At 40.1% G+C, this 15783-nt stretch overlaps 1 protein-coding gene across 1 annotated transcript in view; it reads left to right on the plus strand.

Annotated features, from left to right (window-relative positions):
- TCTN1 (tectonic family member 1) overlaps window positions 1-15783 on the plus strand; it is a 16682-nt gene continuing 899 nt past the window's right edge. The window contains exons 1-14 of the mRNA XM_050924392.1: window positions 1-302; window positions 3440-3560; window positions 6722-6852; window positions 7739-7908; window positions 8565-8652; window positions 9828-9937; window positions 10822-10842; window positions 11617-11745; window positions 12843-12968; window positions 13364-13446; window positions 13899-14039; window positions 14333-14489; window positions 14796-14921; window positions 15548-15692. Coding sequence (XP_050780349.1) covers window positions 17-302; window positions 3440-3560; window positions 6722-6852; window positions 7739-7908; window positions 8565-8652; window positions 9828-9937; window positions 10822-10842; window positions 11617-11745; window positions 12843-12968; window positions 13364-13446; window positions 13899-14039; window positions 14333-14489; window positions 14796-14921; window positions 15548-15691 — 1833 coding nt within the window. The 5' untranslated portion in view covers window positions 1-16 and the 3' untranslated portion in view covers window position 15692. The remainder of the gene's footprint in view (window positions 303-3439; window positions 3561-6721; window positions 6853-7738; window positions 7909-8564; window positions 8653-9827; window positions 9938-10821; window positions 10843-11616; window positions 11746-12842; window positions 12969-13363; window positions 13447-13898; window positions 14040-14332; window positions 14490-14795; window positions 14922-15547; window positions 15693-15783) is intronic.

Raw genomic sequence — 15783 nt, forward strand, 5'->3', positions numbered from 1 at the left:
GCCCGGAGGAGGGGGGATGGCGGCAGTGGCGCTGAGACTCGGGATCGGGATCCTCCTGCTGCTGCCGCCGCTCCCGGCCGCTAAGGGGGTCTCGGGGCAGAGCCGCTCCGCCACTGCCGCCCCCTCTGTTCGAGAGACTCCGGACCGCCCCGCCGCCAGCCCCGCAGCTCCCGGGCTCGGCCTGGGCCCCTCCCCAGCCCCGGCGTCGCCGCCGCCAGAAACCCCCGCTCCGCCCGCCGCCTCCCCGGCGGCAGCGGCTCCGGAGGCCCGGGCTGGGCGCGGGCCTGCCCCAGTCACCGACGGTGGGTACCGCCCGGCGAGCGGCTCAGGACGGGCGAGGAGAGCTGGGTCAGGCTAGGGCTGGAGGCTCTGGCTAGGGATGGGGGGAGATCTGGCTAGGGATGGGGACTGTCAGGGGTGGGAGAGAGAGGAGAGGGGAGAAGCCTCCCAGCACCTGTAGCTTCTCTCGCTCTAATTCTCTGAAATCCCAGGTGGCCTTTCCATGGGGGTGCCCTCAGGGCCTTTGGGTGGCTCCTAGCGATCCTCACTTAGAGCATTGGGCTGCTGACTGTATTTAAAAATATTTTAAATGGTTTTTGCCTTTTAACTACTCCCTTCAGTTTCTTCTCCTCTTCTGGCTTCATGCCTGCCTGTGACTTGGAACAATCACTTGCTGGCCAGTTGCCCTCCTAGTCATCCTGGAAATCCTTTCTGTGAAGCCCCACTTCTGTGGGCAAGGCTTCATCCAAGGTCTTCGTGCTAGCAATAACCCCCATACCACCTTTGCCTTCTCTTTTGTGCCTTGCATCCTGCTTTTTAGGGGTACATTATAAATTCTCCAGGTCAGGGTTCCTGCTATTTTTAACATGTTCCCTAAAGCCCTGTTTACATTTATGGGGTTGCATAGAGAACAAACACTTTCCTATAAGGAACTGGAAACACGTATTTTAGAGTTTGCTTTCCCCCTGAAGCACCTAAAGGTTGTTGTGAGGGGGTTCAGGATTTCCTTAGACTGAAAGCTCTTTGAAGAAGTGGCTGTGTTTTGGTTTTGTGTTTGTACAGCACTTAGTGTGATGGAGTTGAGGACCGTGACTAGGGCTCCTAGACACTACTACAATACAAATATTTTATGCTGAGAGGCTTCTCCTGACAATGTCTTTCAACTGGTCGCTGTGTTTTGCATTTCACTCCTGATTTGTCTCTCTTGACAGCTACTACTGTCCCATCCTCACCCCACATCACTTGAGGGATTAAGAAGTTTGCCCCTGTACACTCCTTTCCAAATGTCAGAGGACTTAGAAGTCCCTCAAAATTGATCCCTGTTTTACATAGCCAATTCAGGAGTCTGGTGCCAAATTCAGCTATTAGAACTTCTGAGAGAGACAGTGGATGAGGTAATATCTTATTGGGCAACTTCTGTTGTTAAGACAGACTTTGAAGCAGACAGAGCTCTTCAGGCATTAATGAGGGCATGTTGGACACTGTGTCAGTGATCAGAGAGCATCCAGTGGGCCATAGTGAAATTTAAAATTTACAAATTGAAATTATAAAGGATTATGAAGTCATCTGTCTCCTTACTGACAGCTGTTATCCCTTACTGTTCTAGGCTTTGGCCCTTCCAATCCATTGGTAAATACATCACTGATCCAAATTCCAGAGGCTGCAGACTCTGAATCTCTAGTGCCTCCCTCCAGTCTACATTTACTCACAACAGCTAATAGCAAAAAACCAACAACGGTGAGCAGTGGCCTGGGTGCTAACACTATTGAGTTGTATGCCTTGCTTTGCAACCGACTCTCTGGAGACTCATTCAAGCCTTGGCTTTCCCCGCCTTTAAAATTAGAGTAGTAATGCTTGCTTATGTCTAAAGCTTAAATGATTAGACACCTTGAAATCCTGTTAAAGCTACTATGGATGTGCAAATAATGACCATTTTACTACTAACTGGACTTGACAATTTCATATTGTCAGTCAAAATCCCTCACTTCCAAATGTGATATTCCAAAGAATGTTTTGGTTTTGTCCTAATTGAAACACTAAATTATGGGAATTAAAAGAAAAAGCAACTAATCTTATTGATAGGTGATGGGGTGCACTACACACCACAGATGGCACCCCCTCCTAGCTGTACAGAAGCAATCCTCAGAATGGCTAACACCCCTTTCTGTGGTTGCACTCCACCACACTCTTGCCAGCTGTAGCTCCTCTCTTCCTTCAGGGGCTACTGCCTTGTCTTCGTGACTCAGCCTTCCAGCCAGGTGCCAAAGTCCTTCTGCACAACTGGTCTCAGGGAATCTTATCCAGCATTGCTCTGATTGTGCCCTTTCCCTTGTGGCCAGTAGGGGAACCTGGGCCTGCCCACTGTTCCAGTGGAGAGACCTTGTACCTGCAAACTGTAGGTCTCTGACTCAGATCCTGTTGCTTCTTCCTAGATCATCTGGTCCTCCCCCATGTGTACCAGCTCAAACTCCCTGCTCACAGGGAGTAACTGCAGAGCCCTATAGTAGTGGTTCTCAAACTTTTGTACTAGTGACCCCTTTCACATAGCAAGCCTCTGAGTGCAACCCCCCTTCCCAATAAGTTATTTTTTTTATATATATATTTAACAACATTATAAATGCTGTAGGCAAAGCAGGGCTTGGGGTGGAGGCTAACAGCTCATGACCCCCTGAGGAGTCTTATCCTCAGTTTGAGAACCCCTGCCCAATAGCCTCAAACTCACCTCCCTTCTCTCTAGGAGTGCTACAGCCAGACTTTCTGTTGCCAGCATCCCGGCTTTATAAGCCCAGCCCAACTCCTCTCCAAGCTGGACTTCATCAGCAAATTAGGCCTTAGCATGCCCTGTCTTTCCTCCAGGTGCAGCTTTTAGGGGGTTAATTGAAACTAGAAGAATTTTTAACATGAAACTGCAAAGATTATATGGAAACAGGAGGAAAGAGAGAAAATAAATGCTCATCTTGAAAAAAATCAACTCATATTGAAACATCAGGAAAATATGATATTACTATACCTGGAGCATGTCTTGTCCTTGGAATTGTGTGGGAGTTATAACAAAATGATCTATTTATTTAGATTCTAACATAAATATAAAACAACATTTATTAATACAACTTTTTCTATATCAATATTGGGTAGTGATCATATTTTGTTGACATCTTCAAAATTCCTGTTGATTTCACTAGGAGTTTTAGATTCCTAAGGAATGCAGACTCAGCTCTCTAGTATGCCCTTGATTTTGTTAATTGCTCATCATACGGTCACTGCTTGAGAAAATGTGTATCTTAATAATTCATGGTTTTAAAAACAACAATACCTTAGGATTTAGATACAAACATTTAACTGCAGTTAAAGAAGGACACTGTGAAAAAAAAATATAAAGAATGTTTTATTATGCATTAAAAATCATTCCTAATTTTATTTTAAATCTTCTTCTTTCCAGTTGCTGCGTTGTGTGTCTGTGACCTCTTGGTGGCACAGTGTGATGTAAATTGCTGCTGTGACCCAGACTGCAGTGCCGCAGATTTCAGTCTCTTTACTACATGTTCAGTTCACATTGTCACGTAAGTTCATGAATAACTTTATTTTTTCAGCTTGAAGATGCGGAGTCCCATCATATTCTCACTGAATTCAGTAACAAAATTAAATAAATATATGGAGATATACCTATCTCGTAGAACTGGAAGGGACCTTGAAAGGCCATTGAGTCCAGTCCCCTGCCTTCACTAGCAGGACCAAGTACTGTTCCTGCCAGTTTTGTTGAATTCAATGGATACAGGCTAGGGTCTGTGTCGTGGGCTTGTTTTCCCACAGAACCCCCTTGCCGTGTGACAGGGCACTGCATTCACCCACCATCCAGTCATCAGCACAGATCTACAGGGCCTAGGAGACTTAGGCCTTCACCTGAATCCCATGGGAGTCTTCCCCTTCTGGGACTATCATAAAGAAACTAGTGAAAGACAGCAGCAGGCCTGCCTTCAAACAAGGGACCTCCAGCAATCTGTGTAAGGGTTCAAAGCTCACAGGTAAATCACTGACAGAAGCTCTGAAATAGACCTTCAAGGTATGCCCAGTTCTGCTCAGACTGGCTGTGGTCATGGAAGAGTTTTTGTCCTCAATTACGCTTCTCCCCAAACAGGCCTGGGCTTCCTTCTTTGTAAGGCTCTTCATCCAGGCTTGAAATGCCTCACAGACGTGGTAGGGCAGGGAGGCTTCAGTTTATGCCTGCTTTTTAACCCCTTCCCGTCCAATGTGGGGTTTGTATACCCCCGTCACAGCCTGGAGTTAGATTTAGTGAGATCTCTTTACAGCTGAAGAGAAGTCCCAAGGGAGGTTGATAATGGTATCTGTGTCTGTTTGCACTGAACTGTTTCTGGAGTAAAAAAGGGAGCTGGAAGTTTGTAAAAGATCACTTTTGAGTGGGATGTGAATATTTAAGGCTATGGAGCTGAACCTCTAATTGTTCTGACATCAAGAATAGTGCCAGCACTTAAATTCTTATTAATACTTCAGGAATGACTTCAGCCTACATCTTGACATGGAGATGCAAAGGTAATTTAGTGTCTATTATAGCACTGAGTGGCTATTTGGAACAGATGTTTGAACTTCTACATTAATTTCACTGTGCTGTGCCTTGGACTGTAATCTCATCAGACCTGTCAAACTAAGCAAGGCCATGTCTGTCTGTTGCTTGGATAGGAGATCTTGAACAAAAATACAGGTTTTGCAGGGAGTGATGTAGGTTACACCTTTCCCTCTGTGTCAGTACTGACTCTATGCCTTATCATGACATTAAGGGCATTGCTTTTAAGAGAAAGAGTAAAATATTTGCAGCTTCCTATCAATACAATTTAGAAGCTGGAAATTTAGGAACCTTAGCACTAGGTGAGCAGGTGGCTCTTTCCATGGACCACCAGCAGTCCATCAGTGTTAATTTGGGAACCCTTTGCTGTAAGGAGTCCTGGTCATGTTAACTAGGAACGTGATAGCATCATGGCCATCATTAGATAATGGGAGCTTTCCTCTGATCTCTCTTTTAGGAACAAGCATAGAATCTCTTCATCTCATTGGGAATTTGCCTTTCTAAAGTAACATAGTAAAATATTAAAATATAACATGATAGTAATAATGCTGGATTATTGTTTTTTTGTTGCTGTTTACAACCTGTTTCAGTGTGTAGCTTTGCACTGGCTCCAGCCTCTCAAACAGGAGTTAAGCAAGCTCATTTTAGAGTCTTAATTTAAAATAGCTCAATGTGACCTCTCAGAACAATAAGCATAGCTCTTCAACCCACTTCCTGCATAAATTAGCCCAATGTGAATAACAGAGTTTATTCTCAGTGCTTTGAAATTTGAATCATTCAGCCACCTGGGACTGCTATTTCTTTGTTCTTGCCACAATGCATATTGCCACCCATTTATAGGTATTTTATATATATATTATCAGAAAGGTGTAATCAAAGCCGTTTTGAATGACAGTTGAATCCTCTGCTATGAATATTTTATTCTTGTCAACTAGAAATGCATAGAATCAAGCTGTACTTTTTTTCTCAAGCTGTCTTGTGACATGTCAGGGGACTGTCAATGACCACAAGTTTTACATCTCACTTTTACATCTCATTTTAAAGATGGTAACTTTCATGTAAGCAATTGCTGTGGTTGCTACAGGTGTGTTATAATTATGAATGGGAGGGGAGGTAGTCTGTGGGATCCTGAGGGAGCAGGAATACGGTCCATGATGTGGGCCTATTAAGTTGTGGTTCACCTTATGAAATAGTTTACAACTCTCTACCTAATGGATTATGTCTAACTAGCATCACTTAATAAAAGAGAAATATAGGGTTCAGGATTATGTAATTCTATATATGCAATTTCTTTTACTTTTGATGATGTCCTTGCACTGCTTTTGACCAGTCTGTAGTATCCATACACTCTAGGACATGAGGAACCACAGTCTCATATTCAAGTCCACCAGCCAACGTAGGGGGGATTGGTACTCTTCAGAGTGTGACATCTACCATCCACTGAGGTGCATGGAAAACCCCACTCACTATTGACCATACTGCTGCAAAACCAAATTCTCTTGTTGATTTTCATTGAGGATGCTGGTAACGCATTGTACCTATCCTAAACTGACTCAGTATTTCCCTTCTTTGATGTTTCTCATTCCATCCCTTATATCCTATGTGTTGTGAGAAGTTCATTATATTCTTTTTATGAAGATGAGTGATATGATTCTGTGCTATCTCAAGGCCATGCATCTAATTTTCTCCTGATCCTCTTGCAGCTTTCTCTACATTCAACCTTGTTCCGAACCATCCCCTACCTTCTCTCTGGTATGAATAAAAGCACTTTCTGAATGTCCAGTCTTTAACACACCTGCCATTGTGGTGTCTGAAGCCAACTGGATCCCATCTGAGTTGTCATCTTTTATATAATTGTCATCAAATGCTGTCATACTTTGAACTGTGGCTATTATCACATCCCTCTGTTTTGAAATCCATGAAGAAAAGATATTGGTGAATGGCAAATTGTTGTTGTTTGTTCCTGGGATAAACGGTATAAAATGTTAAACCTTGTAAGGATGCATAAATGATCTTCAAATCTTTACTGCAGCTATCCATCCCCACTGTTGCCTTCTTTCTGTTACAACAATACATGTATATAAAGATTTTAAAATAACACTGTCAAGATTGACTTTGTTGGATCTGTATATTTGTTTGCAGAGGTGACAGCCAGCTTTGCAGTCAGGAAGCAGCTATATATTCAATCGATGTTGCAGCACATCCACCTGAAAGGATATTTAAGTTAGTTGATCAGAACAATCCAAGTATTTTCTGCATTCATGCTACAAACTGTAAGTAGATCTCTAACTGAGGCTAAGCAATGTAATGTCATCTTGAAAACTCTTTGGATGGCAAAAATAAAGACTAAAATTGCAAGTAACCACACTTGCAAGAAGACTGGTTATCCCTGTGTGCTGAGGGGTCTGGTGTCATACTCCTTGCCCTGACAAAACACTAACAGGTTTATCAAAGGAGTTTTGCCCTCATACAGAGCCTCTCTATAGAGAGAATGGGATTGGGATCTAATTAGGGCTCGTTGAAGATTTCCATCAAAACTTTTTTTCAGTGGGAAATTGGCCTTTTGACTAAATGAAGATTATTGTGGACAATGTTTGCTTTTCTCAAATTTTAAATTTTTAATCAGAAAACTAAAACTGTTTACATTTTTAGATGAAAAGTCGATATTTTCTGCAGGGGGAACTAACTAGCTCCAGCTGTAACTGTGCAACTGTTGAAATTTTTTCCAGCTCTACCAGTGTCAGTCTTGTGGGGGCTTTCACATAAATGAAATAGAGTTCATGCTGTAATTTTTTCATCTCATCACGACTGTGAAATAGTAATTTAAGCACTATCCATTAATTGTTATGTCTTGGTATCAGAATGTATGATCAAATCAGAGACTTTGGTTTAAAAGGTCCCAAATTTAGGAAAGCATTTTATCCTGTGCTTAATTTTGAGCACAGGCTTAAGTGCTTTTTTGAATTGGGGCCAAATTATGGCTACCGGCTGGTACCTCCTAGAAAACTTTGAGAAATATTCATTCTATTCTGGTATTTTCCTTCCCATTTTTAAATTCTAAGGGTATGTTCCTGTCTCCACAATGGAAATGTATGTTACTAGACACAATTTTTATAACTTTTATCTAAACTTTCTCACTTATAAAATATTTTTTCACAGATAACCAAGCACTGTCCTTTATTCCTCCTGAAATGCCTACTTCACAAAATTTTGATAGTTTGCTTAAACAGTTTGAAGGTGTTACCTTCAGTGCGGAATCTGACGTTCTCTTGAATACTGAATCAGATGCTCCGAATTCCTCTGATGCAAATGAAACTGCTAGATATGAGGTAAAAATAATCTGATTCTATTTATATTTGCAATATTTTAAATGTACTTTCTTTGATCATAAAACACTCTTGCTAACGAATCTTTCCGTATATAATTGAATAAATATTGTTTGCATCAACTTAAAGTTACTTTTCTGACAAATACAGACTTCATTATAGTCCTTCATTAAATATAAACATTTCGGAGCAAAAGATTAAAGTGCAGCATTTGGCTTCAGTCTTCTCCAAAATCGAAGTGAATTTTTAACATCTGGGAAACATGCAGCTTCCTTATGCTACTTCTGCTATTGGCAATAAAAAAAGAAAATGGCAAGATACTATTAAAATATAGCAAGTAGGGTTTATGTAGCCAGTTGTCAGTGCAAATTTTTAAAATATGGACTTTATAGTCTTTGAGAAGATTTGTTTTATTTTTGTAACAGCAGATGAGCTGGAGAATTTCCAGTGATTGTAGCAGATCTTTAATTTAGCAGTCAATTTACAATGGTAACATGATCTTGACTTGAGTTATTGGTGGGTGGAGAAGTTTGGTATATTGGGAGCCATTGTAGAAGCAAACAAAACGTTAATAGTTCTGGTTAAATTTGTTGTATATTTTATTAATCTTTCTGTGTACTGAAAATCTACAAGCTTGGGTTTGCCCCTCTATTTGGCAGTATGGTGTTCCTGTACAGACGGCTGATGCATTTCTGAGATTGCCTGCTCCTCTTGTCTCCTCTCAGTGCTCTGATGCTAATCCTGCAGGTTGGAAAATGCATTCTAATTCCTGTTTATCCTCTTTTTAGTGTGTGCTTTTGTTCTCCTGCCACTCCAATTTGTAGATGATTCAAATGAACTAGCACACTTACCTGTCCAAATCTGGATAGTTTCATTTATAAAAAGGGTACTTAGCTATTTTTGTTCCTTTTGGTCATAGACAAGAAACTGTGTTCCATGTAGACAGAGCCATTCAGAGTCACACATATAAATCACTGAGTCCCATTAATGGGTCGCTTTTCTGTTTCTGAAACTGAGCCCCTTTGGCCTTACGGCTGCAATAGAACTAATGTGAGGGTGATGATGCAAGGTGGGATGGGGTTACATGAAACAAGGCCCAATCCTGCAACGCTTGGAAGGTGTCCCCACTGAAGCCAAGGAAGTTCCTCACATGAGTAAGCTCTGCTTGCTTGAGTAAGAGTTGTAGGGTTGGGCCCTGGATTTCTATCTTTCATACCAACAATATCCTAAAATGCTTCAGAGATACAAGACAGTGTATGTTACAGAAGATACTAGATGGCAAATAAAAGTATTGACATAAGGTAGATAATGGGGGACAAAAAACTGAGAAATCCCTCGTTAAAGGAAGAAAGATAAGCTTTTGAGAACCCTAAATGCAGACATAAGTCTAATACTAGATTTTGTTGTAAATTTCTATTTTTAGGAAATAATGTTTAGTAAGAATGTGATCATGTCCTAAATGAGCATATGTGCATATAACTAATGATCTACAATAAAATCATGAAAATCCTCTTTAAACTATGTGAAAAAGTGTGGCTCTCTTTTCTGTCTCTCAACAAAAATCAAAATGTCAAAGAAATGGAAAACAAATTCCCTATTTTTTTTGCCCTCCATGACCGTTAAAATTTTAATGAAAAGGTAAACTCTCTTAGTTTTGAATTTAACTTGAAACATCAGGATTTTCACTATAAAAGCGATAAAGCTTTTTAGCTACAGTTGTACCATAGGCTGCATAGTAGGCACTGATTCTGAGATATAGTCATATGCTTGTATAGAGGTGTGAATAGACAATCTTTTAATTGAGAGCTGTCTAAGAATTACTTCACATTCACTTTCAGTGTTGCATTTACTTGAGATTTTTATGTCTTTTGCTTTTCATAAATGGTATTTTCTTTAGTTCTCTCAGTAATACTTTTTTACAGGTTTTCTAGTAAACCAGGCCGTGAAATGCAGTAGAATGATAAATGTGGGAAATTGTAACACCACTCAAGCACTTAGTATGCTGTTCTACGCCAACTCCAGCATTTTAGCAGTAAGTAGGCTTTTGAAACACAGCTGCTGGTTGACATTTGGTATTTATTTCCTATCTCCTCTTCACATCTTTAGAATTACATAATTTCCACTTCCTAAGGGAAGTGGGATGATGACTGTTTCCTTTTATATAGGAGTTTAAATGGGATTTGGAAAAGATCTTCTTCACCATCATACCTTGTAGAAATAGCCATTCCCTCCACCCCCCTTTCAAGCTCACAAAGGAGAAGCACTTATTTGCTGGGGGCTTAGATAACCAAAAGACAGCCTGGAAGATGTGAGTTTGTAAATGATTCTAGGATTGCTGTTGCTGAGCTAGTGGACTTACTGTAGAGGCATGGGTTTCTGCTTTCAATGTGCATGCCTAGGCTTTCATAATGAGCCGATTGCCAGGAGCCTAGATATATCCTGCTCACTTTATCTTCAGAGTTTGTGTTGCAAAAAGGCAGGCAAGACTGGAAAATAAGAGCAGACACCAAGTTTTGGTAACCTTTTAAGAAAATCTTAGATCTGCCTATTCCTTGCTGAATGTATTAATTATTATTAATTATCTGTGGGAGTTTAGCCAAAGTTAGGGCCTGATGCAAAACCCATTGAAATCTAGGAATTTTTCCACTGATTTCAACGGGCCCTGGAGCAGACCATAAGAACCACACGATTTTGCTCTTGAGTCACGAGGAGTAGCTAATTGTGGCAGTGAGGATAATATATGGTATTTCTAGTTACTTCCCTGATGTGAAAGCCATTGTAATATTAGATAATTGTTGGTAGAGAAGAAATACCAAAGCAATGAAGTCTTAACCTCTTACCTTTTTATTTATTTGCTCTTTTTAGCTAATGATTTAGCTGTTGTCTGAAATAGCTTGTTTTTGTTCCCTCCCCTAGGTACCTAAGTCAAGTCAGATGGTAAGTAACATCATTTCTTAGATGAGACAGGCTTGGGATGGAATCCTTGCTTCATTGACGTCAATGGGAGTTTTGTCATTGCCTTCAGCAAGGCCAGGATTTCACTCTCTTGCTGTTTAATCCAAGCAAAATATGCACTTTAAACCAGTTAGCATGTCTTCTGTCAGCAGTGGTACAGTTAATAAGTGAAAGGGTGCTCAAGAACTTGGAGCTACTGCCTGAGAAGATTTATTAATTCTGGTGATTGAATCCCCACCCAAATATAATTATAGAGTCTAGGTTAGCTCATGTTTGCTATTAAAAATAGAACATCTGACTGGTATTCAGCAATTCATGTAACATGACCATTGTTCTGTCCCTCTGGAACAGAAACCTCAGGCTAGCTCTTGAGGGTTTTAGAGCATGCCCTTCCAGAGTACAGACAAATGCCTGTAGCTCCTGGCTAATGTAGCTGTCTGTAAGAAACAAACTACTACTTTCCATGAAACCACTGTTCTAAGATTTCTGAATTATAACACTTGGATTTCTGTTAAACAAGAAAAGGTATGGAGATATTTAAGAGTAGGTTAGATAAATGTCTATCAGGGATGGTCTAGACAGTATTTGGTCCTGCCATGAGGGCAGGGGACTGGACTCGATGACCTCTCGAGGTCCCTTCCAGTCCTAGAGTCTATGAGTCTATGAGTCTATGAGTATCAGTCATCCAGGCAGGATCATGTGCCTAACAGTTCAGTTATACCCAGTATTAAGAAATGACACTTGTTTATGTTTCAGGTTAACGTTACTGTCCAGACCATAACTATCCAGTCTTTGAGTGGAACACGTACTCTGCTTAACAGTAGTGATGTCCTTTTGCTCCCCAAGTATTTGGATGATCAAGTGTGCATAAATGTAGTTCTTGGGGTAGGTACACATTGTTTTTCCTCTTTGTACTAAATTAAAGACATGTATGTATGAGATCATTCCTATTTCACTCCTACTTCTCAAACTACTGCAAATCATGACACTTCCAGCTAAAATGTGGGGAAGAGTAACTTTATCTTTGAGAGAACAGAGCCTTACAATATACAGCATGGTATCCAGCAATTGGATTGGAAATGCACACTAATGCAATATGTAGACGTAGGATAAAATCCATCTATTACTACTTAATATTTACTATTCGTATGTGGCAGTTTACATAGACAAGATACAGTCTCTGTCTCCAGGAGCTTAGAATCGAAGATGAATCTGAGACAGGATGCTTGGGGGAAGAAGAAATACACAAAATAAGATTAAACTGCTGGTTGGGTTGGTACAATGCATATTAGTTCATGTCTATATATTTTTTGAAAATAACTAAACTTGAGGGTTGGTATAGGACAGTGAGTAGGAGAGATGGTGTCAGGAAATCAGTTTTGAGGAAACTGGGAAGCATTAAATTATTCCTATACACTGATAACAAATGTATTGATTTGTTACATTTGTGTCCTTTATCTCCTACATCTATTGAGAGGGATACTGATCTCTCTTTGCATCTTTGTAAGGATCACATTTTTCTCTTAGGCTAGACCACAACTACTTCCTTGAAGGTCACTTCTGTAGTCGGTTGATGAATGGGAAGATAGAGAGTGCCTACTTATTCTCTTTTCCCCAAAGTTCCTTCCTGATGAGGGGAAAAGCCAGAATACAGAGGTTATTTCCCCCCCCAGACTCCATCAGTCCCTATCCATTAAAATTTTATAAAACCATATGTAGGTATGTCTGACTTCTAATATGTGGCCACCATAAAATGATCAGCCATGTATTGATTAGTGATTCAAATCCTGCCTTTCTACAGCCATGGGACTTTACATGGGTAGTGCACCTGAGAAGGTGCAAGTTTCTAGATGGTGGTGGTTGTGATCTTCCAGCACATTTATCCCTAAAGAAGGGGAGAAGTGTGGAAAGATTCCTTATATAGTCTGGTTTTGAGCTCATTTTTTACTTGTTCTAATTAATATGGAAAACTCTGTTTTCAGGTGAGTTATTCTATTACATACACCGATGCAGGAGAAATAACAGCTGCAGCTGTTTCTTTTGTCCTGGGGACAATTAACAATACAAGGCTTCCAATACAGCAAAGCTTTGAAATTACTTTTACTCAGGTAAAGTCTAAAGATATTGTAGAGGATTTGCTGAAAGATAATTTAATAATAAACCTTATTAAAAACTTTCATCAGAGCTAATTACCAGTAAAGTAGAACACAGCTTACACTGGATGGATGAGCAAGGCAGAATTTCAGAGCTGTATGTTCACATCCTCCAAATGTTTTGATGTTTTTCCTTTTGAAGGCTCAGCAGGTGACTGTACACCTGTGTGTAATTAAGGCAAAGTGTTGCTCTGATTTCAGTAAACACTCTTGTAGTCTTAGGCAGAAGTCTTGTGTGGATTGATATTTCAGACTATTCAAGACAGCTTATCCTAAATGAATTGACTGTCTCTGTCTTCCAAATATTTAAGTAAGGCATAAGAACTAATGTAGTGTAATTTGTGTTACAGCTAAACACAAAGCCAGTCCCTCTTAGTGGAAATCCTGGTTATGTTATTGGATTGCCTCTGAGGGCAGGATTTAGACCTCCTGGATATCCTTTTAACATCTAAATGTGGCTTATAGCAGCTTTGAGAGAGCTTCTTGACTAGGGCAAGTACTTCAGATCAATGAATGAAATATAAGCATTCACTGTCTTCATAGTAAAAGGTGGGCAAGCAGATGTTGTGCCTTTATGATTCTTTATGATTATTTCAAGGATGGCTTATAGCATTATTTTTCCCCAAAATTATGCATTCCTGCTAGCCCATGTTTCAGAAATATCCACTGGTTCATCCTGTACCACTATAATCAGTGGGAGCTTTGCCATTGACTTCCGAGGAAACAGGATCAGGCTCTGATTATGTATTCTAGTAACATTTCTAAACTACCTACAGAGTATCTTGTATTATTGTAGCATTTTCACTTGCATTTTGAGGATTTTACTAAGGATTCCTACTTCATAACAGTCTGAATATTTAATATTGTGCCTTAACACTCTATTACATCTGGCATTATTCAGAGTGCTAATACATACGGTCAACTTACTATTTTGCAAAGCTCATCGAATCAGGACTGTCTTGCAGTAGAAGGAGTCAGAACCCCAGTATTATTTGGTTATAATATGATATCTGGCTGTAAACTAAGGTAAGAGGGTAACTTTCCATTGAGCATTTATCTATCTATTCACAAGCTATAATCCACTAGTAATAGTTCCATTTACCCTATTAGAATCTGTTCAGATGCTATAACTTTTGTACAATGTACTGGTAGTGGAGATGGGTGTTGAATACTTAGTTTAAAAGTAATGTAACTGAATTGTCTTGGAATAGCTGTATATATATTGCCAGCTATAGTCAGCACTGTAGGTGAGCAAGGGGAAATCATTGCTATGCTAACCCACAAGATTTCACTTAAATTGATCTTTTCTTTTCTGAAAGAATCACTGCAAGTACAGAATGTCAACTCTTGGCCAATATCATCCTGAATGTACTGAAAGGACAAAATTTTCCAGAATATGTAGCTTCATTTGGAAATTCTCAGGCCCAAGATGTATTGGATTGGGTGCCAATCACTCACATCCAGTCTTCAGAACAGGTGAAAATAACTCATTTTTCTTTTAACATGCACACACTTGAGTCCTCAGCTGCTGTAAATGGACACTGAAGTCCACAGTAAAGTCAGTGAAGCTACAGTGATTAACATCGGGTGAGGACCCAAGTGCTTTTACGCTCGCATGAATAGTGTACCACAGCACATGGATAGCAGCATTGTCTATTGAGGGGAACTATGGAGTTACTCTGGTAATTTACAAAACTCCCACATTGAGCTGTTGGCTATTGTACATGTTTAATAAAATGAATGAAGCAAAAATCAATATAAGCTAATTTGTAATGTTTTCAGGGTCTATGCCAAATCCCAGTATCATTTGAAATAGAAGTGAAATGGAGTAAATATGGATCTTTGGTGAACCCACAAGCTAGAATCGTGAACGTCTCAGCAATGGTCATTACCACCATACTGGCCCAGGTATGTGGTAAACTTGCTTGATTTAATAGTGGAAGAATGTGTTTTATTTAGAACACTAAAGGTGGGAGTTTATTATACATTACCTATAAGTTGTGCATGACAGAGGCCTTGTTCTATAAACATTGTTGCTCTTATGTTTCCCTTAAGGCACTTCTTCAGTGGCCGCAGTAAAGCCGCAGCAGTGCTTTAATGTGACTTGTGTAGTCGCAGCACCGCGCTGGGAGAGAGCTCTAAAAAACACCTCCATGAGTGGCGTAGCTCCCAGCACTGGTGCACTGTCTATACTGGCACATTACAGCGCTTGGGGGCGGGGGGGTTCCACACCCCTGAGTGAGAAAGTTGCAGTGCTGTAGAGTGCCAGTGTAGACAAGCTGTTAGTTTGTCAGAAAGAGATCAAGATAAAACTTTGTTAGAATGTATCCATCAGTTTTCACTGCAATTCAAACATAACCATGGACTCCTTGCTACAAACAAGTTTCCAGTGAAATTGTACACGTCTCAAAAAGGAAATTGCATGATGTCAAAGTACCTATGTTACCAGTGACAGCTAAATATTTAACTCCTAGTGAAAAATCAGCTGTATAAAACCAGGGTGAGCCTAACACTTATCTGTATCTTTATTGCAGACTAATTTTGGAAGTGAAAAAACTATTCAGATAGGAAGTTCTGTTACTTTCATTGATGTTTCTACACCAGCAGAGCCAGGCTATAAAACTCAACCAACCATTGATGCCAAGTTACCCTTTGATTTTTTCTTTCCATTTGTTTAAAGTAAGTATACATCCAAATCCCATTCAAGTTCTACTTCTTAAACTAAGTAATCACTAAGCATTAGATGAACTAAGCCCTCAGCCTCACCTGC

Source organism: Gopherus flavomarginatus, chromosome 15, assembly GCF_025201925.1.
Source record: "Gopherus flavomarginatus isolate rGopFla2 chromosome 15, rGopFla2.mat.asm, whole genome shotgun sequence".
In the NCBI taxonomy this organism is placed as follows: Eukaryota; Metazoa; Chordata; order Testudines; family Testudinidae; genus Gopherus; species Gopherus flavomarginatus.